The sequence below is a fragment of the Psittacula echo genome (assembly GCF_963264785.1).
Source record: "Psittacula echo genome assembly, chromosome: 26".
Taxonomy (NCBI): domain Eukaryota; kingdom Metazoa; phylum Chordata; class Aves; order Psittaciformes; family Psittacidae; genus Psittacula; species Psittacula echo.
The window spans coordinates 2824860-2846453 of record NC_137761.1 but is presented as its reverse complement, the minus strand read 5'-3'; the positions used below and the strand labels follow the sequence as shown (position 1 = coordinate 2846453).

Below are 21594 nucleotides of genomic sequence, written 5' to 3'. Positions count from 1 at the left end.
CCGTGTCCGAGAGGAGCCCCCGGGGCAGGGGCGGCCGTGCCCCGTGTCCCAGCGCCTCGCACGTGTCTATGGACGGGGAACGGGGCCGGGAGCCCGCTGGCACCGGAGGGACGGGAACCCCCCGGGGGGGGACTCGGGAGCAGCCCCCGCCCCGTCCCGCCTCTGCCCGGGGCCGCTGCTCCGCTCCGAGCCGCTGGCGCGGGGCTGGGGCCGGGGGAACGGCGCTGGGGCGGCCGCGGGGCGTTGTTATGGAGCCGGGGAAAACAGCGATAAACACGGCCGGGGCCGCCCGCCCGCCTTGGCCGGAGCTCAGCGGGGAGCGGCCCGAGCGGCCCCGGGCGCCGCAGCGGGCTCCGGCGGCACGGACCGGACCGGTACCGCGCGGCGCTGCCCAACCGAGTGATGCCCGCGGGACCCCGCGCTGCTGCCGCCGCCCGAGGGCACAGCGGGGCTCCCCCGGCGGCCCCGCTCTCCCGGCCCAGGGCGCAGGGGCAGGCGCTCCCGGGATGAGCTCATCGCTGCTCCGCGGCTTGGGCTGGGGCCCGGCGCTGATTTATGCCGCTGAGCGCTCTCAAGCGCTGGCTCCGCTCGCTCCGCTCCCGCCGGGAAGCACCGCCCGCCCCGGGGGCTCGCACCGGGGGACACCCCGCAAAGCAGCCCCCGCCGTCCCCGCGGCCCCGGCTCTCCGGGGCTGGGATGCTCCGGCGCTGCTGGGGAGCCTCTGGCTCGCTGTAGGGCGGCCCCAGACTGCCTGACCTCCCGGTGAACCGGCGCGCAGGAGCTGCGCCAGGGCCGGGCAGCGCGGGGCGGCCGGTGGCTCCCTCGCGGCCCCTGTGCGCCGCGTCCCGCTCCGCTCCTCTCCCCTCCGCCAACGGGGCCGCGGCCCCGAGCGCCCGCCGGGGTCCCCGGGATGCGCGCCCGTGATTGACGGCTCTTTGTTTCCTCCTCGCCGGCAGCCCCGGCCCCTCCCCCGTCGCGCCACCCCGCTCCACCGCGCTCCGCTCCGCACCGGCGGCACCGGCGGCATGGGGGCACCGGCGGCCGCGGGGGGCCCGGCGCTGGGCGCGCTCCTGGCGCTGCTCCTGCTGGGAGCCGCCGGCGCGGCTCGTCAGGGGCTGCAAGGTAAGGGGAGACCGGGGCGAGGCGGACGGAGACCTCCGGCCCCGCTCCCCGGCCCGGGGCCCGCTGACAGCGGCTCTGCTGGCCCTGGGAGCTCTGGCAGCCGCTCCGCGGGCACCGGGGGACAGAGGGACAGGGGGACAGAGGCACATTCATCCGCGGAGCGCGGAGCGGCCGCCGGGAGCAGGGAGCCGCCGGTCCCGATGCGAGCTCGGGGCAGCGGGAGCTCCAGCGGTGCGCGGCTGCCGCTTGTCGGGGCTGCTGCTGCTCTGCCCGGTGCGGCTGCACGGAGCAGGCGGCGGGACCGGGCTCTCCGTGCCTCCGCGGAACGCTCCGGGCCGGGCCGGGCCGTCCCTGCAGGAGCTCCCGGTCCCGCTGCGGTTTGGCGGGGCCGGTCCCGGGGCGGGGGGGGGCAGTCCCGCGAGTTGCATCCCCGCTCTGCGGGGCCGTCCCAGCTGCGGGATGCCCGGGGCGGGCGGGGAAGCCCCGGCTGCGGAGCGGGGGTGCGGAGCAGGGCAGGCTCCGGGCCGGGGTCCCCGCTGGGCCGCCGGTCCCGCCGGTGGCGGGGCTCCGCGGGTCCCCTCCCGGTGGTGCGGCCGCGGCGCTGCCGGTCCTGGAGCGCCACCGCGCGGGGCCGGCGCTGGGTGGGGCCCGGGGATCTCGGGGCTTCCCCGGACCCCCGGGGCCCGGCGGTCCAGGGACTTCCCGCGGCTCCGTCCCCTCGGGCGGGCCGCGCCGCGTGCCCCGCACCGGGCATGTCCGGAGCTGCGGGTCCCGGTTCAGGATGCGACCCCCGCGTTTGGCTCCTGCAGTCATCGACCTGCTGCTGGTGAGCGAGGCCCGGCAGATGGCCAGCATCACACACAAGATCCGCATGGAGCTCCTGACCGTTAACGACGTTTACCTCCTCTCCACCTTCCGCCTGCCCCCCAAGCAGGGGGGGACCCTCTTCGGCCTCTACTCCAAGAAGGACAACACGAGGTGGTTGGAGGTCTCTGTAGTGGGGAAAATCAACAAAGGTGGGTCCGTGATGCTCAGAGGGAAACGGGGTCTGAGTCGCTGCCACCCGAGGAGCCCACTGGGGATGGCACTGGGTGCACGCTGGTCCGGGGGGGCTGCCAGCGCTGGGGCAGGGGGGAGCTGACGGCCTCTTCCTGCTGCTCCGCAGTCCTGGTGCGTTACCTGCGAGAGGACAACAAACTGCACTCGGTGAACCTGCAGCATGCGCACGTGGCGGACGGGCAGAGCCACACGGTCATCGTGCGCCTGAGCGGGCTGCGCGGGGACATGCTCAGCGTGGAGCTCTACGTTGACTGCAAGCAGATGGATTCCAGCGTGGGGCTGCCCGAGCTGTCCGAGATCCCCCTGGCAGAGGTAGAGTCCATCGAGGTGCGCACGGGGCAGAAAGCCTACCAGAGGATGCAGGTGAGTGCTGGGACCCCCCTTGCTGTGCTTTGGGGACAGGCAGAGCACCCCCCCGGGCTGACCACGTCTCCCTTTGTACGTCAGGGGGTCGTGGAGTCGATGAAGCTGATCCTGGGGGGGTCCATGAGCCGCGTGGGGGCCCTGAGCGAGTGCCCTTTCCAAGGGGATGAGTCCATTCACAGTGCAGGTAATGGCATGTCTGCCCCTTGCACCGGGCAGAGCAGGTATGGGGTCACCCATGTGCTGTGACACACGAGGTAGGAGGTGACAATGTGCTGCACAAAGGGGTGCTCCTGCCCAAGTGCTGTGCATGCACTGACCAGGAGCAGCCCGGCACTGCTGGGCTCTTGGCAGCACTCAGTAACATCTCGCCTCTCTCCTTGGCAGTGACAAATGCGCTGGCCTCCGTCCTGGGTAAGTCTCTGCTCTGCTTCCCTCCTTCCTTGGCATGAGGGCAATGGCAGTGTTTGGGGCTACACAAACCTCCCTGGTGCCCCACGTGCCTGCTGGCCTCAGGATGTGGTGGATCAAAGGGATTGCTACTGGGGAAGGGATCCTGTGTGGACCAGGGAGGAGGAGGAGCCATTGCTTGTCTTGTCCTCCCAGTTCCCAGCCCATGGCCCTGGGAAGCTGCATCTGCCCTGGGGCTGACTTTGTCCCTTTGCTCCCGGCCAGGCGAGCAGACCAAGGCGCTGGTCACGCAGCTGACCCTGTTCAACCAGGTCCTGACCGAGCTGCGGGAGGACATCAGGGACCAGGTGAGGCAGGGGGGTCCCTGGGCTGGATGTCCCCGGAGCACGCTGCCGGGGGGTGCTGCAGCCCCCGACCCTGTGCTCTGCTGCCGCAGGTGAAGGAGATGTCCCTGATCCGTAACACCATCATGGAGTGCCAGGTCTGCGGTGAGTGCTACGAGGCTCTGCTCCCACCACAGGGGGCAAAGGGAGGCCCTGTCTCACCCCTGCCCCGTCCTCCCTCTCCTCAGGCTTCCACGAGCACCGGTCCCGCTGCAACCCCAACCCCTGCTTCAGCGGCGTGGACTGCATGGAGACCTACGAGTACCCCGGGTACCGCTGCGGGCCCTGCCCGCCGGGGCTGGAGGGCAACGGCACCCACTGTGCCGACATCGATGAGGTGGGTGCGCTCCAGATGGTGCTTCCCCTCACTGGGAAGGGCTCCACTGGGAATTCCAGTGCAGAATGCCGTGCCGGCGGTGAAGGGGTGTTTCTCCCTCTGCAGTGTGCCCACGCCAACCCCTGCTTCCCTGGCTCCAAGTGCATCAACACAGCCCCCGGCTTCCGCTGCGAGCCCTGTCCCCGCGGCTATCGCGGCAACACCGTGTCCGGTGTGGGAGCTGACTATGCAAGGGCCAGCAAGCAGGTGAGTGCAGTGCTCAGCCCGATCCCTGCGGATGCTCCCAGCTGCGGAGCTGTGGGGACGGGTGGAGGATGCTGCCGGAGGAGGGACAGGAATGGGCAGAGCTGCAGGAAACGGCTCCGTGTGATGGCTTCTCCCACCCTGCTCGCAGGTTTGCACGGATATTGATGAATGCAACGATGGGAACAACGGGGGCTGTGACCCCAACTCCATCTGCACCAACACGCTGGTGAGCAGAGCTGCCCCAAGGCCTGGCACCCGCGGCTGCTCCGCTCCCTCATCCTGACCCTGCCCTCCCTCTCCCAGGGCTCCTACAAGTGCGGTCCCTGCAAGTCCGGGTTTGTGGGGAACCAAACGTCCGGCTGCATCCCGCAGAAGTCCTGCAGCACCCCCACCTCCAACCCCTGCGACGTCAACGGCTTCTGTGTGTTCGAGAGGAACGGGGAGATCTCGTGTGCGGTGCGTGAGGGGACTGGGGCAGGAGGAGGGCGAAGCCGGAGGGGCACGGGCAGCACTTGGTCCTGCCATGGCCTTGTCCTGCTTCCCAGCTCCTGATTCCTTGTTTCTTCAGTGCAACGTGGGCTGGGCTGGCAACGGCAACGTGTGTGGGCAAGACACGGACCTTGATGGCTACCCCGATGAGCCCCTGCCCTGCATCGACAACAACAAGCACTGCAAGCAGGTGGGTACCAGCGGCACCATGGGGCAGGGGCTGTGCTTCACACCTCGTCTCCTCCTGTCTGACACTGTCCCTGCAGGACAACTGCCGCCTGACACCAAACTCGGGGCAGGAGGATGCTGACAATGACGGCATCGGGGACCAGTGTGATGATGATGCTGATGGTGATGGCATCAAGAATGTGGAGGTGCCTGTGGCTCTTGGGGCTGTGCTGGGCAGGGGGCTTCTGCCTTCGGCTTGGTGCTGACTCCTTCAAGATGGTTCTCCTAGGGCTCTGGGATGGTCATCCCTGGAGATGCCCTGCACTGAGCCATGCGGGACTGTGCCCTCTTGCCCACCAACCACTGCAGCGTGGGCCTCCCTGTCCCCTTTCTCACAGGACAACTGCCGGCTCTTCCCCAACAAGGACCAGCAGAACTCAGACACCGACTCCTTTGGGGACGCCTGCGACAACTGCCCCAACGTGCCCAACAACGACCAGCGGGACACAGACAGCAACGGCGAGGGGGACGCTTGTGACAACGACATCGATGGGGACGGTGAGCGGCTGCGGGGGCTGTCCTGCCCTGCTGCACCCCAGGCTGCGGGCATCCACCCAGCGCTGTCCTTGCAGGGATTCCCAACATGCTGGATAACTGCCCCAAGGTGCCCAACCCTCTGCAGACAGACCGGGATGAGGATGGGGTCGGGGACGCCTGTGACAGTTGCCCTGAAATGAGCAACCCCACTCAGGTATGGTGGGGGCCCCGTGGGGAATGGGGGGTCTTCAGGCAGCACTGAACCAGGGCACTGCTCTCCTCCAGACAGATATGGACAGCGACCTGGTAGGAGACATCTGTGACACCAATGAGGACAGGTAGGGACCACGCTGAGGTGGGGTTACCACCCTGTCCCATCCATTCCTGGCTTGGAGGCCTGGGAGAGGGATGACAAGGTCTTTGGGGATGACAAGGGTGCAGGGACACGGTGCTGGGGCCCCAGTGTGCAGCACTGCTGTGACCCTGTTCTTGCTGCCAGTGATGGGGACGGGCACCAGGACACCAAGGACAACTGCGCCGAGATCCCCAACAGTTCCCAGCTGGACTCGGACAACGATGGGCTGGGGGATGACTGTGACAACGACGATGACAACGATGGCATCCCCGACTACACAGCGCCCGGCCCAGACAACTGCCGCCTCATCGCCAACCCCAACCAGAAGGACTCGGATGGTGAGCGCGGGGCCAGCGAGAGGAGGCAGAGCCACAGACGGGCTCATCCTGGCCTGATCGGGCTGCGTGTCCGCAGGGAACGGGGTGGGCGATGTGTGCGAGGAGGACTTTGACAACGACACGGTGGTGGATCAGCTCGACGTGTGCCCCGAGAGCGCCGAGGTGACGCTGACCGACTTCCGAGCCTACCAGACCGTCATCCTTGACCCCGAGGGGGATGCTCAGATCGATCCCAACTGGGTCGTCCTCAACCAGGTGTGGGTGCTGCCCCCCGTGTTTCTGGGGCCAGAGCTGGCAGGGGAGGAGCAGAGCAGGGCTGGGGGGTCCCTGGGGACGCCCCTCACCCAGCTGTCCCCATCAGGGCATGGAGATCGTGCAGACCATGAACAGTGACCCAGGCTTGGCTGTCGGTAAGAGATGCTCTCCCACCCCTAGGCCCTGTGGGGCAGCCCCTCTGCTCCTGTCCCCCTGCGCTGGGAGGTGAGGGCTGGTTCCTTGCCCCACAGAGGAGTGGAGGGAGCTGGGGTGGGGGGTCCTGTGCTGGGGGAGAGGTGTCCTCGCAGCGTTTGCCTGCCTGTAGGCTACACAGCCTTCAATGGGGTGGACTTCGAGGGCACCTTCCATGTCAACACTGTCACCGACGATGACTACGCCGGCTTCATCTTCAGCTACCAGGACAGCGCCAGCTTCTACGTGGTGATGTGGAAGCAGACGGAGCAGACGTACTGGCAGGCCACCCCTTTCCGTGCCGTGGCTGAGCCAGGGCTGCAGCTCAAGGTGGGTGCTGGCTACCCCTGGCACCAGGTCGGGGTCCCTCCCCATTGACGCCCCGTGCACCCACAGGCAGTGAAGTCCTCGACGGGCCCCGGGGAGCACCTGCGCAACGCGTTGTGGCACACGGGCCACACACCCGACCACGTCCGCCTGCTCTGGAAGGACCCACGCAACGTGGGCTGGCGGGACAAGACCTCCTACCGCTGGCAACTGGCCCACAGGCCCCAGGTTGGCTACATCAGGTGAGCAGGGCCTGGAATGATGGGATGCGGCTGCTCCTGCCATGGTACAGGGGGAGGATGCTGGTGGTGGGGAGCGGTCCAGCCCCGGTGGGACCACAGTGGCTGGGGGATGCCCTGGGGAGGGGTCCAGCGCCAGTGTGGTCCAGCTCTTGAGGGGGAGGACGCTGTCGGTGGAGGGGGGTCCTGTCCGGTGGGACCGCGTTTCCCCTTTAAGGCTCCCGGCGGGGCGGCCGCCGCGGGGGGGATCCGCGGGCCGGTCCTGTCCGCCCGGCCGGGCCCCCGTGGCCATTGTCCCGTCTCCATGGCGACCCCGCGGCCGCCGGAGCCTTTCACATGCAAAGCGCCCGACAAAGGCGGCGGGGCCGGGGCCGGGGGCTCCATCCCGCCCGTAGCGGGGGGGCCCTGCCCGGGGCGGGGGATTCTGCCCATCCCATCCGCCGCGGGATGCCCCGTTCCCGGCCCGGTGCTCGCATCCCACCGTAGGCCGCGATGCCCCAGCTCGGTGCCGCCATCCCCGTGCCCCACTCCAGCCTGGGTCGGGATGCCCGACGCTGCCCCCGGGGAGGTCCCGCTGACCGGCCGGGCCGCACCGTTCCCTCCGCAGGGTCCGGCTGTACGAGGGCCCGCGGCTGGTGGCCGACTCCGGGGTGATCATCGACACCACGATGCGCGGGGGGCGGCTGGGGGTCTTCTGCTTCTCCCAGGAAAACATCATCTGGTCCAACCTGCAGTACCGCTGCAACGGTGAGCAGGGCCCCCCCGGGGAGCCCCCCGCTTTACCCGGCCGAGAGCTCGACGAGCATCTCCTGCGGGGGGTGGCTCGGCGCCGGTTTACCGGAGCTTTCCCCCCCGCTGTGTCCCTGCAGACACGATCCCCGCCGACTTCGAGCCCTTCCGCCGGTTCCTGCTGCAGGGACGCGAGTGAGCGGCCGCGCCCGGCCCGGTTCCCCCCGCACCGCGCCGACGGCACCGCTCTGGGCCCCGCTCCCGGCCAGGCCCCGCTCCGGGCCCCCCGCGGACTTTGCACTGCCGGTACCGGCGCGGCCCCCCCCGCTGCTGCTCCGGTCCCTGCCCGAAGTCTGGCCATAAAGTTTTAAGTGTTTTCTAGCCTGCTTGCCCCGCTCCTTTGGGGGGGGGGTCCCGGTGCCCCGAAACGGCTCTGCCCCCCCCCCGGTGCTCTCCGGTCCAGTGGTCGCGGAGGGGGGGTGTGGGTTTCGCGGCCGGTGCCACCGGCGGTGCCCGCGGCGGCGGGAGGCCGGGACGAGTGCAATATTGGTAGGCGAGAGCACAACACTGCACCGCATCCCGTCCCTGCCGCCGCCGCGGAGGACGCGCACCGGACCCGCCGCTCGGGCCGCTCCGTGGGAACTGCGCGGTGCGCGCCGAGCCCCGGCGGCACTTCCCGGTCGCCATAGCGACGGCTGTCCCGGCAACGCTGCGGAATGTGCCTCCCCCCCTCCCTTCCTTCCCTGCTCCCGCCCGCCCGGGAGCGCGCGGAGCCGCCACCGGCCCGCCCCCCCCCCACCCCGCCCCACGGCGGCGACAATGGGCGCGGCGGCACCGGGCCCCGCTCTTAAAAGGGCAACGCGGTGGTCGCGGGGCTGCTCCGGCAGTACCGGTTCCGGAGGCAGTGCCCGGGTTAGCGCTGCCCGATCCCGGACCGGGGCCGCGGCTCGACCGGGGCTTGCGGGAACCGGGGGCTGCTGCGCGGTACCGAACGCCCCCTGGTCCGTCCGGTGCACGGCGCGGCGGGGCTGAGCCACCACCACACACACACAGACCCCCCCGGGCTGCCAGGGGCATCCGCAGGCTCCGGTCCCGCTCCCGCTTCCCGTCCCGAGGCGTGTCGCGAGGACCGCGTCCGCCAGAGGGCGCCGCAGCTCAGTCGCCGCCGGGGCGGGCAGGACCCAACCGGGACCCAGTCGGGACCCAGCGGGACCCAGTCGGGACCCAGCGCCCCCTCGTACGGCGCCGAGCCCGGGGGTCGCTGCCGCGGGGGACGGGGCCCGTTCCGTGCCCCGGGCCCCCCCTTCGGCGAGTGCTCCATCGGTTCTGCCGAGGGGAGCGTTGAACGGGGGGGGGGGTCCCGGGGACCGGAGCTGTCGCAGAGCAGAACGCGGGGGTCCGCTCGAATGGGGGCTTCCGGGGGGGTTTGGGAGGAGGGGGGGTTGTCACGGTCACCTGGAGCTTCCTGCCCATCCCCTGCCGCATCCCCCCTGCGCGGCCCCAGTGCAGCGCTCCCCGCTGGTGACCGGGGTGCAGCCGGGTCCTGTCGAACCCGTGCTGAGGCGCAGGACACCCACTCCTTGGGCACCGCGGAGGGTCCCCCCTCCAGCTCCCCTTTGCACTGACCCCCCCCCGCTCACCGAGCAGGGCAGGGCAGGGCAGGGCAGGGCGCCGGGCGGGGGGGCCCTGGCCAAGCCCTTCCCGGGAGTTGGGGCTCTCTCCGGGAATGGGGGCTCTTCCGCAGGGCAGGGACAGGGAGGGACCAGAGCGGTTGGTGCGGTCCGGCCGTGCCAGGAGCACGTGGCACCGGGCAGAACGGGGGCACCGGCGGGCACCTCGTACCCCTGGGGTGGAGCATCAGCATCCAGCTTGGCACCGGGCACCGCCAGGGGCTGTGTCCCAAGGGCGATGAGGGTCTTACGCCTGTTGTGGCACCCAGGACCGGGGGGTGCACTGGGACCTGGCAGGGAGGGTACTGGGAGGTACTGGGATTTTATGGGGCCCCGGGCCCCACCTGCGTAAGCATTTCGGGGGGGTATCACCGGCGTTTATTTGAGTGTAGGGCGAGGCAGGGGCCGGCCGGTAATGATTAACGCAGGACAGAGCCAGAGAATGAGCCCCCCCCTCCCTGGTATAGGGCACTGGGAGGCTCTGTCCCCCCCTTGCTCCCCACCAGGTTCTGGGAGCCGCAGCATAGCCCATGGGGTTCTTGTGGGTTTAACCCCAAACCCCCCTGCCCAGGGATCCCGGGATCCCCGGCACTGCCCCTTCCCTGTGTCCCCTCCCGCGGCTCGGGGACGCTGCCGGTGGTGCCCCCCCAACCCGGGACCCAACCCCGGGGGTCAGGATGCTGCGGGAGCCCCATCGCGCCCCGTGCCCGGTGCGAAGCGGCACGGAGGGACCCCCCCCAATCGGTGGGGCCGGCGGCGGGGTGGGGCCTCCCCTCCCGCCTCAGGTGTTTCTATAAAGCTCCCGCCAGTTCCTGCTGCCGGGACCGGAGCGAGCCGACAGCGCGCAGGGGAGGGCTCCGGCGGCCCCGGACCGGCAGCCCCATGGCCAACACCGCCCTCCTGCTGCTGCTGGCGCTGGGCACAGGTGAGGGGCTGCGGACGGGGATACCCCGAGCCCGAAGGAGCGGGGCTGGGGGGGATGCGGGGCGGGAGCCGAGCCCCCGGGGCCGCTTCTGAGCGAGGACCCCGGCACCAGCGATGTCACCGCTTCTCCCGCTGCATCGCTCCGGGGGTGGTGACCCCAGCGAAGCCGGGACACGGGGGTCTCGCACCGCCGGTGGCTCCCGCCGGCCGTGTCTGAGCAGCCGGAGCCGGCTGTGCCCGGGGCTGGAATTCAGGCGTGTCTGTGAGCACCGGGACCACGGGCTCCCCTCCAGCGCCTTCAGCGGGCAGCGTGGTGACCCACAGCAAAGGGAGCTCATGGGGTGAGGCGATGGGGGGCTGCAGGGCTGGTGCTCCCCATAGGGCCACATGTGCCCAGCACCAGCCCCGGCCGCGGGGTGTTCTGGTTGGCTCCTGAGGTTGTGGTGGCTCCCGGTGCCCAGGGAACGTCTGGCCAAGGAGCCGTGTTGGGTAAATGGTTCCCAGCCACTGACTCCTGGTGTTTTCCTTTAGGTACCTGTGCCATGACCACCACCACGGAGAGCACCACAGAGACCACCACCACTGACACAACCACCACAGAGACAACCACGACCACCACGGAGATGACCACCGAGACGACCACCACCACCCCCATGACCACCACCCCGAACATCATCATCACAAGCAGCAATGGGACGCAACCACCCCCTGCTACAGCCTTCCCCAGCACAATCAACACCACAAGCTTCCAGCCCAACACCACCACTGCCAACAGCACCATGGTGCCTACCCCAGTCAGCTCTGCCACCCCCTACACCAACACCACCACAAACAGCAGCAGCTTGGTCCCCACCTTCAGCGCCAACAGCAGCACCGTGGCTCCCACCTCTGCCACCAACATAACCAACAGCAGCGCTGTGGCTCCCACCTTTGCCATCAACATAACCAACAGCAGCACCGTGGCTCCCACCTCTGCCACCAACATAACCAACAGCAGCACTGTGGCTCCCACCTCTGCCACCAACATAACCAACAGCAGCACCGTGGCTCCTACCTCTGCCATCAACATAACCAACAGCAGCACTGTGGCTCCCACCTTTGCCATCAACATAACCAACAGCAGCACCGTGGCTCCCACCTCTGCCACCAACATAACCAACAGCAGCACCGTGGCTCCCACCTTTGCCATCAACGCAACCAACAGCGGCACCTTGGGTCCCATCTCTGCCACCAACACAACCAACAGCAGCACCACAGCTCCCACCATTGCCACCAACACAGCCAAGAGCAGCGCTGCAGCTCCCACCTCTGACACGGACGGTGGCACAGTGATTCTCACCTCCAGCACCAAAAGCAGCAGCACCCAGACCACCCCCACGCACAGAACCTCTGTCACGGCCCCTGCAGTGGCACCGGGTGGCAGCGCCGGTCCCAGCCCCAACACAGCCACCGCGGTGCCGCTGCTGCTCAGCATCCCCCTGTCCTTCCGCATCCTCAACAGGAGCTTCAACGAGAGCCTGCGCAACCCCACATCAGAGCAGTACCGGAGCCTGAGCCGCGCTGTGCTGGCCATGGTGAGTCCCAGAGCAAAGCCCCCGGTGCTGTGCCCTGTGCAATTGCCCCCGGTACCCACTTCAGCAGTGCCAGTGCCATGATGGGGAGCACTGAGGGGACGGGATGGATGGAGGAGGGATGGGGTCTCCATCACCCTCGTGCTCTGTTCCAGTTTGACCGTGTCTACGGCAGTGAGCAGAGCTACAAGGGATGCAGTGAGCTCCATTTCAGGTGAGTGGGGCTGCACCATGCAGAGCCCCTGGTGCTGGGCACCACCTGGGCACTAACACTTCTCCCATGGGCAGCCAAGGCTCCGTGGCCGTGCAGTCCACCCTCGTGTTTGGCCAGGGCAACGGCATCATCTCCAGCAGTGCCACTGAGGAGCAGCTCAGGAACAACCTGGACCAGAACGGCTTCATCATGGGCCTGCAGCTGAGTGACATCTTGAGTGAGCAGGGGCTTTGGGATGGGGATATGAGGGAGGATGGGGCCCCACTGGGATGCTTTGGGGGTCTCCCTGGTGGTGGGGGGCAGCCTGCAGAGCCAATGCAGGTTCCCAGTGGGAACTCCAACTGGACCCCTGGAGGAGGCCCTGCCCTGTGGCTGTCGGTCCTGGCCAGTGCCATGGCTCTGCCCCATAGCGCAGACACGGCTCTGGTCCTCTTTCAGGCAACACGGATGGGATGTCCCCAGCGACAGTGCCTGCGGTGCCAGGCTGGGCCATTGCTCTGCTGGTCCTGGTCTGCATCCTGCTGCTGCTGAGCATCCTTACCTGCCTCCTGCTGGTGAGTCCCCAGCCCTCCTGCCGGTGGGTCCCTGTGCCCGTCCCTGTGCCGTCAGCCCCACAACCCCATCCTCCCCCCAGACCATCTGCGCCTGCCGCCGCAAGACCCGTGGGAAGCTGGACCTGTTCAGCACAAAGGATTCCTACCACCCCATGTCTGAGTACCTGCAGTACCAGAGCCACGGGCGCTACGTGTCCCCCAGCAGCAAACCCAACCCCTACAGCCAGGTGAGTGCCCAGCACCGCCGGCACCCGGCAGCTCCATGGCCGCTGGTTAATGGCTAACGGAGCCAGCGGGGCCGGTGGCCCCGGGACCTGCGAGGTAACTTTCACGCCTCGATGGAGCAGCGGCACCGGCGCTGGCAGACCCGGCCCGGCCATGGGGAGCTCCACAGCCTCGGGTGCCTGCTGCTGCTCTGCCCCTTCCCAAGCGCTGCGTCCCAGCCAGAGCCTCGCATGTGCTGGTGTCGAGGCATCCTCCTGCATGGATGGGGAGTGGGATTGGCTGAGGGCTGATTCCCGTAGCCAGCATCCCATATCCTGCACCTTGCACCCAGCACCCCATCTCCTGCACCAGAAGCTCTGTAAGCAGAGCTGCAGGACAGTGCCAGGAGCTGCCCGCACATGCACAGGCCCCAGCTCCCCAGAGCAATAAGGGGTGCAGGGGCCACCCCCCTGCCCCCCATGCTCTGCCTATGCACTGGTGCTGTGGCAGGAGCCGCATCCAGCTGCGTGGCCTCATCAAGCAGCTCCCCCTGAGCAAATACCAGGGGCCTGGGTAAATATTTACCTTGGCTCTGCCTGGGCTGGGCTTATCGTGCAGGAAGAGGGACACGGCCAGGGCCACGGCACGGCTCCTGTGCCCAGGGTGCCCATGGGCATCAATGGGGGTCATGGTGGGCTCAGTGTGCCCATAGGCAACTGTGGGTGCCCACCATGCAGGGTCGGGGGGACACGTGTTTGGGCTGACCCCGTGGTGATAGAGGGGGTTCCGGCACTGAGGAGGGGGCTTATTGCAGGTCGCCAGCAGCAACGGCGCAGGGACCGGCACCTTCACCTACACCAACCCTTCCGCTACCTCCGACAACCTCTGAGTAACACCGGGACGCACAAGGAGAGGGCTCGGGATAGGAGGGCAAGCACCGGCCCCGGGCTTGTTCCCCCCCTCGCCACAGGCAGCAGGAGCCAGATGGTTCTGGAGCAGCCGGATTCATGCACATGACAGAACTGGATGGACAGGGATTGGGATCCAGGCTGGAAGGGGGCTCCCTGCGCCCCCCGCTCCCTGCACTCGCTTGGCTTTGCACCAAGGGGGGGTCCCGGCTCCTGCCCCCCCCCCCGCCCCCCCGCTTTTCCCCCCTCAACTCAATGGCTCTTTTGTGGTGTTATTTTATACAAATACATCTCTCTCTGTGGGATGTGGGCTCCGGGCTCGGCTCGGGGGGGTCCTGCGGGTGCTGGGTCCTGCGGGTGCTGCCCATCACTCCCTGTGCCTGCCCCGCACGGCCGCAGGCGCTGTCCTCCGTGTCCCCTCTCTCACACCCGCGCTCCCGGTTTCAATCACATGGGCAAACACGAACTGTTCGGCACAACCGGTTCCGCCGCGTCACGCAAAGGTGACGATGGGAAAGGTAACCGAGGGGCCATAAAACATGAGCCGGGTCCGAGCGCGGCCGGGCCCGCTCCAAACCCCGCCTGGTCCAGGTTTGGGATGCTCCAAACCCAGAGCGAGCCCCGAGAGGGCTTTGGAGAGGAGAAGAGGAGCATGGCAGGGCTGGGGGGCAGCGGGGTGGAGCAGCGGGGAGGGGGATGAAAGGAGGACCTGGCCTGCTTGCCGTGGGGCAGGGAGTGGGGCACTGACCGGGGGGCAGCCCCACAGCAGCCCTACTTTGGGGCTGGGTGCTGGGAGGGTTTTGGCAACCACTGGAACAACAGAACGAGGAAACAACGTTCCCCAAAGTGATCCCTTGTGAAGATGGGCACGGGGCCAGTGGGTGGCTGGGGGGGGAGCCCGGGGGGGTGCCTGCCCTGCGGGAGGTGGTGGCACAAGCCCCAAGGCTGTGGGGGGGAGGTAAGGGGGTGTCTCTGCTGCTTCTGGCTCTCCTTGTGCCGTGCTGGTAACCAGAGTTGCCAACAGCAACAGCGAGCGGGACCAGCATCCTGCCAGCGGGGATGGGGATGGATGCGATGGGGGGGCTCGGGGGAGTGGCACAGGAGGAGCATCCGGGGATGGGGATGAGGGGACCCTGCCCCAGTAGGGACACAAGGGCAGCACCGAGGGTGTCAGCCCCAGCCCCGCACACCCAGGGCACGGGAAGGGGGGAAGCGCGGCCGGGCAGGGCGCTCGAAACCCTTCCGGCCCTGGGCAGGGCCCGCAGGAATCGAAACTGGGCACGACAAAGCGGTGCTTGTTCACAGGGAGCCGGCCCCGACGGCCCCGACAGCGAGGGACTGCGACGGGGACCGGGACAGCCCCGCACGCAGCCCCTCCTCCAGGTACCCGGGATGTGGGTCCAGCCCTTGTTACCACTCCAGAGGATGCCCCGGTGCCCCCTCCTCCGTGCTGGACCCTTGTCCCTGCCCTGGGCTTGTGCAGGGAGATGGTGCTGGAGCGCCCTGATACCACAGGGATGGGCAGCAGCGGCCACGCGGCCAGGCAGGAACTGGACACGTCAGCACTGCCCGAGCACTGCCCTGGGCAGGATTAGCCCATGCTGGCCACAGCCCCAAGGCCGGCTCAGCCCCACAGCCCTGCAGGGTGGCTCAGGAGGAGTCTGGCGTTGCAGTTTATTGTAGGAAACCATGAAAATACAGCGACTGTAACAGAACCCAAGAGAAACAACAGCAGCTCAGATGGATCCCGGTGCAGGATCACCAGTGCAGGATCACCAGTGCAGGAGCACCAGTGCGGCATCGCCGGTGTAGGATCACCGGTGTGGGATCACCGTCCGGGCCGGATGCCGACCCCACTGCGATTAACAGGGGCTCAGTGTGTCCCTGCAGAGCACGTGCAGGCAAGGCCTCGAGCATGGAGCTCCCGGGGGGCATGGGACACATTGCAGATCCCCGCAGAGCAGGGGACACCCCCGGTGGCTGTGCCCGTGCCAGTGGCTGTGCCCGGGGCGGCCACACTGAACATGAGCCATTATAAAACAAGTCTCCAACACCTTGGTCCAACCCAGCCCCCCCCACTGCCCCCCAACCCGGCTGCCTCCCCCACCCCAGCCAGCACCCAGCGGCGCACCCCCCACTGTCACCCCACTGTCACCTCACTGCCACCTGCGGTCCCCCCTCCCTGCACAGCCCCGTGTCCCGCTCACACCCCCTCCCTGCTCCATCTCTAGGGGCTGACCCTGCCCACAGCCTTGAGCCGAGCTGGGAATGGGGCTTGCAGAGAGGGAGAGGAGGGGACGGCAGCGCTGTCCCTGTCCCCCCCGTCCCCCAAGCCCCACACCCGGCCTGCCCCCAGCGGCAGGGCCCCCCCCGCGCTCTGCACCCCCAGCCCCGCCGCTCAGCGGGGCTGCAGCGCGGCTCAGTCCAGCTTGGCGAAGCCCCCGATGGTCACTTTCCGCTCATGCTTGTTGGCCACCAGCTCCTGGAGGTGCAGGGCCCCGCCGCCAATGAAGCAGAAGGCCGGGCAGACGGGCCCGGAGCAGTCCACGCCGCACTCCCAGAGCTCACGGAAGGACACGGCGTCGTAGAAGCTCACCTTGCCCTGCTCGTAGTCCAGACAGATGCCGATGCGCGGGGGCAAGGGCACGGTGCAGCCATTGGGGTCGCGGGAGGTGAGCGCCGAGCCGTGCGACAGCAGGATCTTGCCCATGCCGATGGTGAGGAAGGCGTAGGGAGGGGGGGCCTCCACCGTTGTGTCCTCTGCGCCGCTGTCGTGGCCGCTGTCGGGGTCGTACCTGTGGCAGGGGGATGGGTGAGGGGCGATCAGGGGCTCCCCTCGGCACCCCATAGGTGGGAGGGCACCAGACCTCACCTGGGGCTCACCACGTCCTGCGGCACCTGGAACCACTCCTGGAGCTTGCTTTCCAGCCCCACTCCCACTTTGACCAGGTAGGAGCTGGGGTCCACGCAGCAGGCCCAGTAGCTCTTGCCCTGCGTGATGGCCACGTCGCCAATGACCAGGTCGATGGAGAGGTGGCAGCTGGTCATGAGGCGCTCAGCAGCGAAGAGCATGGGGATGCCGGGCACGCTGCGCACGGCGCGCTGGTCCTTGCTGATGGCCAGGCGGTCCCGGTTGAAGCCCCAGCGGTTGTCCAGGAAGAAGTTGAGGACTGCAGGAAGGAGGAGGAAGGGTGAGGACGGTGCGAGCAGCCCATGGGGTGCTCCGAGCCCTCAGCCCCTCTCACCTGGGGCGGGCGGCGTGTGCAGGTAGATGTCCTCGCTGTACTCCCCAAATCCTGCCTTGTTGCAGCCCTTCACCCGCAGCACGTACACGCTGTCGGTATCCAGGTACTCCACGAGGGCGCTGGTGCCGCGCACCTCCTCCCGCCGCTGCCACAGCTTCAGCCCCTTGGCCTTGGTGTCGGTCTTGCGGTACTCCACCGTGTAGTGCCAGGCGGGCGGTGAGTGCTGCGGCAGCCGCCAGCACAGGAAGATCTGGTCGTAGGCGTAGGTGCGCTGCGTGTCGATGACGGGGGCCTCAGGGGCTGTGGGGAAAGGCACCGGCGGGCATCAGGCAGCATCCCCCCCCCCGGCAGGCGGGGAGGCGGCCAGATGCAGGGAAGGGGCATTCCGGACGGACGCACGGACGCACAACCAGGAGTCTAAAGGGATCTGACTGCAGAGACCGTGTGGAGGCACCAGAGAGGAGCGAGAGTCGGGGAGACAGAGGAGCTGCTGCTGTGGGGCTGCAGGGACCAGACAGGCTGAGTGCAAGTCGGGAGGGAGGAGAGAGAGAAAGAGAGAGGATGGAGGCAGCGGGAGAGGAGGAGATGAGGATGGTGGTGTGAGGGTGCCAGAGGCATGGTGGGAGCAGAGGCAGGGTGAGAAGGACAGTGGGGAGATGAGGGGATGGCAGGGGGAAGTGAGATGAGGAAGTGGGTGGAAATGGGGTGAGAAGGGGGACGGAAATGGGGTGAGGAGGTGATGGAAATCAGGTAAAAAGGGGGACAGAAATGGGGTGAAAGAGGGACAGAAATGGGGCAAGGAGTGGATGGAAATGGGGAGAGAAGGTGGTGGGAGGGCAGGAGGAGTGGCAGCAGATGGAGGAGTGGGGCAGAGCCACCGCCTGCCACCACCAGCGCGCAGGATGGGGATGGAAGATGGCAGCGGGGATGGGGCAGGATGGGGATGGAGGATGGCAGCGGGGATGGGGCAGGACGGGGATGGAGGATGGCAGCGGGGATGGGGCAGGACGGGGATGGAGGATGGCAGCGGGGATGGGGCAGGATGGGGATGGAGGATGGCAGCGGGGATGGGGCAGGACGGGGATGGAAGATGGCAGCGGGGATGGGGCAGGATGGGGATGGAGGATGGCAGCGGGGATGGGGCAGGATGGGGATGGAGGATGGCAGCGGGGATGGGGCAGGACGGGGATGGAAGATGGCAGCGGGGATGGGGCAGGATGGGGATGGAGGATGGCAGCGGGGATGGGGCAGGATGGGGATGGAGGATGGCAGCGGGGATGGGGCAGGATGGGGATGGAGGATGGCAGCGGGGATGGGGCAGGACGGGGATGGAAGATGGCAGCGGGGATGGGGCAGGACGGGGATGGAAGATGGCAGCGGGGATGGGGCAGGATGGGGATGGAGGATGGCAGCGGGGATGGGGCAGGACGGGGATGGAGGATGGCAGCGGGGATGGGGCAGGATGGGGATGGAGGATGGCAGCGGGGATGGGGCAGGACGGGGATGGAGGATGGCAGCGGGGATGGGGCAGGATGGGGATGGAGGATGGCAGCGGGGATGGGGCAGGACGGGGATGGAGGATGGCAGCGGGGATGGGGCAGGATGGGGCTGGAAGGATGGGACAGAGAGAGCGGGGCGGGCTCTGGGGCAGGGGTGTGACTTGCCTCAGTTACTTCAGTGACGACTCGGCAGCGGGCGCAGCCTATAAACAAAGAGAGGTAGAAGCAGGTCTGAAAAGTGCCGCCGAGGTGCGGCAGGGCCCCGCGGCTCCTGCCCGGGGGGGAAGCGCTGCCCTGCCCGCGGCGCAGCCACCGTCCGTACTCACCCTCCGGCGCCGCTGCTGCCCTTACCTGGCACCACAGCCCTGCCTGTGCTGCCTCCGCACCCGGCACGGGGTGGGGGGGGTCTGGGGGCTGTAGGGGCTGTCCCTGGCGGGGAGGGGGGACCAGGAGACCCGCGAGCGGCTGTGGGGCTGCACCTCTGCACGGGCACAGCCGGTGCCCGGCGCTGCTGCCGTTACCTCGGATGAAGGCCAGGTCCGTGAGCAGCTTCAGCTCCCTGCTGACGTCCAGCTGGAAGTGGCTGAAGGAGGCTGTGGCCGCAGGACGGAAGCTCTGCAGCGAGTCGGTGGCCCTGAGGATCCTGCAGCAGGGGAGAGCGGGGTCTCAGCAAACAAGAAGCTGAACGTGAGCTGCTTCAGAGTGTGCTGGGAGCACCCCCAGAGTGGGAGCAGCAGCTCAGGGAGGGGATCCTGCCCCTCTGCTCTACTCTGGTGAGACCCCCCCTGCAGCATTGGGTGCAGCCCTGCAGCCTGTGATGCTCACCCTGCCTTGAGCACCGCAGCGCCCTGGGTCCCTGCAGCCCCGTACCTGTTGTGCAGCTGCTTGGCAGCCTGGACGAAGCAGGGGTGGTCGGTCTCCTTCAGCACTTCCTGCGCATAGCCCACCATGCCCGAGTTCTCCAGCATGGCCTGGTGCTCCTGGATCTGGCCGTGCAGGCTGGCCAGCCGCTCCTGCTGGCACTCCTCGATGGCCTGCAGCAGGGTGGCCCGCTTCTCCTCCAGCATGGAGCACAGCCCCTGGATCAGCTGCGACACCTCCTCCTTGGCCTGCGAGCCATTCACCTGCCCACAACGGCGGGGTCAGCTCGCTGCATGCGCCGGGGCTGAGCGGGACAGCCCAGGGAGAGCCTGGGGACTGCAGGCACCCTCCACCCTCACCTCTGTGTGCTTCACCGTCTCCTCCAGCTCAGCGATCTGGGTCTGCACCGTGTCCTGGCTGCTCAGGATGTAGGCAAGGCTCTTTGTCAGCTTTTCCTGCAGGGAGGGAGGGGATGGGAGGCACTGGCAGCTCCCACACCCACACCCCACATCCCCCATGGGGTGACCCCAATTCCCCCCCATCCCTGCCCCGGCAGCTCTTACCCTGAGGGCCTGGTACGCGCTGAGCACAGGGGTGATCTTGTGGCTGGTGTGAGTGCGCCGCACGCGGCAGAGCTGGCACACCAGGCGCTGGCACGTCTTGCAGTAGTGAGTCACCTCCTCCTTGTGCTCCGGGCACATCAGCCCCTGTGTGTGGCCATAGGGGAGCTCAGTGGGGCTCTGAACCCACTCTGAACCCACCCTCCCCGAACCCTCAGCACCCCAAAGGAGCAGGGAAGGAGCCGGTACCTTGGGTCGGAAGGTGAGGGTGGGCGGCGTGGGCTCGTGCTGGGCTTTCTGCGTGCCCCAGGGGTGGTAGAGCTTGAAGCACTCATTGCAGAAGCTGGACTTGCACTCGGTGCAGCCCTTGGTGGCCTCCAGCTGCGGGGGCTTGCAGAACTGGCACATGATGGCAGCGCTGATGTTGATGGTCTGCCGGTAGCGCTCCACCACCCGCTCCAGCGTCAGGTTGCGGAAGAGGCTGCCCAGGCCCCGCTCGCCCAGGTCCACGTCCCGCCGGCACGCGGGGCACGGGAAGCTCACGCTCTGCGGGTGCACCGGGCCCCGCTTGCGCCCGGGGTAGGTGCCAAAGCCTGTGGGGGGGATGCGGGGAAGGTGGTCAGGCCGAGGGGGGGGGGGCAGCACCCCCAGACCCGCAGTGCCGTCCCTGTGCCCTCTGGCCGCTCACCTGACTTGAGGAGGCGGTCGAGGCGGTCGGGCTTGGGCACAGCGCGGCGGCCCAGGCGGGGGCTGCGGGTGGCCGGAGTGGCGGCGGGCGAGGAGGGCTCGGAGGTGGGGTCGCAGCAGAGGTACCCGTGCTGCAGCAGCACCTCGCTGGCGCAGACGTGGCAGACGTTGTGCGTGCAGGGCAGCGCCAGCGGCTGCTTGTACATCTCCTTGCACACCGGGCACACCAGCTCCCGCTCCATGTTCTTCATGCTGGTCTGCGGAGAGAGTGGGGAGCGTCATCGGATGGGGATGGGAGCGGGGCTGGGAGCAGCAGCAGCAGCAGCAGGGATAGGGTAAGGACCAGCACTGGGACCAGCAGCAGGATGGGGATCAGGGCTATGGCTGGGATGGGGGCTGGCATCAGGGCCACAGTCAGGACCAGCAGTGGGATCAGAGCCAGGACCAACCCCAAGTGTGTGAGCAGGGCTGGGAGCAGCACCAGGGCCAGGATCAGGGCTGGGAGCAGCAGCATGGTCAGGATTGGGATCAGGAGAAGCACCAGGGCCCAGAAAAGGGCTGGGGCCAGCATCAGGGCCAGGATTGGGACTGGGGGCAGCAGCATGGTCAGGATTCAGATCAGAAGCAGCACCAGGGCTGAGATGGGGATGGGATGGGGGATGGGACCAGCACCAGGATCATGCCCAGCACCAGGGCCAGGATCGGGCCTGGACCAGCACCAGGATGGGGCCCAGGGCTGGGATCGGGATGGGGCTGGGGGCGCTCACGATGGGCACCGGCAGCGGGCCCAGAGCCAGGCCCGCGATGGGGAGGGGGGGTCCGGATGCGCCGGGTCGAGGTTCGAGACCCTCCAGGGCAGCGCCGCCGCCCCACTCGCCCCTCATCGCGCCCCGCCGCGTTGCCATGGCGACGCCAGGCCCGGGGGAGCGCGGCCAGGCCCGGCCGCCCCGCGGTGCCCCCCTCCCGCCGCCGCCGCCGCCGCTCACGCTGATGCGGACGAGCGCGTCCATGATGGAGGTGAAGGTCTGCAGGTCCTCGCCCTCGGCCATGGCTCCGCGCCCGCTCCCGGCGCCGGTCCCCGCGGCGGCAGCAGCGGACACCCCGCTCGGTTGCAGGGAGCGGCGGAGCCGGGGGGGAGGGCGGGGGG

The 21594-nt window shown here is 68.4% G+C and overlaps 2 protein-coding genes across 2 annotated transcripts; one reads left to right on the top strand and one right to left on the bottom strand.

Moving 5' to 3' along the window:
* Window positions 1-696: 696 nt before the first annotated feature.
* Window positions 697-7776, top strand: THBS3 (thrombospondin 3; the record flags this gene model as incomplete). Its single annotated transcript, XM_080634910.1, is given in 27 exon segments — window positions 697-732; window positions 736-778; window positions 781-801; window positions 804-867; window positions 869-1122; window positions 1932-2138; window positions 2288-2544; window positions 2629-2731; window positions 2932-2958; window positions 3220-3302; window positions 3392-3451; window positions 3457-3675; window positions 3781-3921; window positions 4070-4147; window positions 4225-4377; window positions 4490-4600; window positions 4677-4784; window positions 4977-5136; window positions 5211-5329; window positions 5401-5453; window positions 5615-5808; window positions 5885-6063; window positions 6170-6218; window positions 6389-6585; window positions 6652-6824; window positions 7429-7568; window positions 7691-7776. Coding segments are annotated over 27 exon segments (3288 nt in total). The 3' UTR covers window positions 7750-7776.
* Window positions 7777-16014: 8238 nt separating this feature from the next.
* Window positions 16015-20704, bottom strand: TRIM46 (tripartite motif containing 46; the record flags this gene model as incomplete). Its single annotated transcript, XM_080634818.1, has 9 exons — window positions 20449-20704; window positions 20010-20353; window positions 19764-19907; window positions 19560-19655; window positions 19210-19463; window positions 18861-18982; window positions 16841-17140; window positions 16468-16765; window positions 16015-16390 (listed from the first exon to the last, which is right to left on the bottom strand). The coding sequence occupies exons 1-9, from the start codon at window positions 20696-20698 to the stop codon at window positions 16015-16017; spliced, it is 2184 nt and encodes a 727-aa protein (XP_080490944.1). The 5' UTR covers window positions 20699-20704.
* Between the last annotated feature and the right edge of the window lie 890 nt (window positions 20705-21594).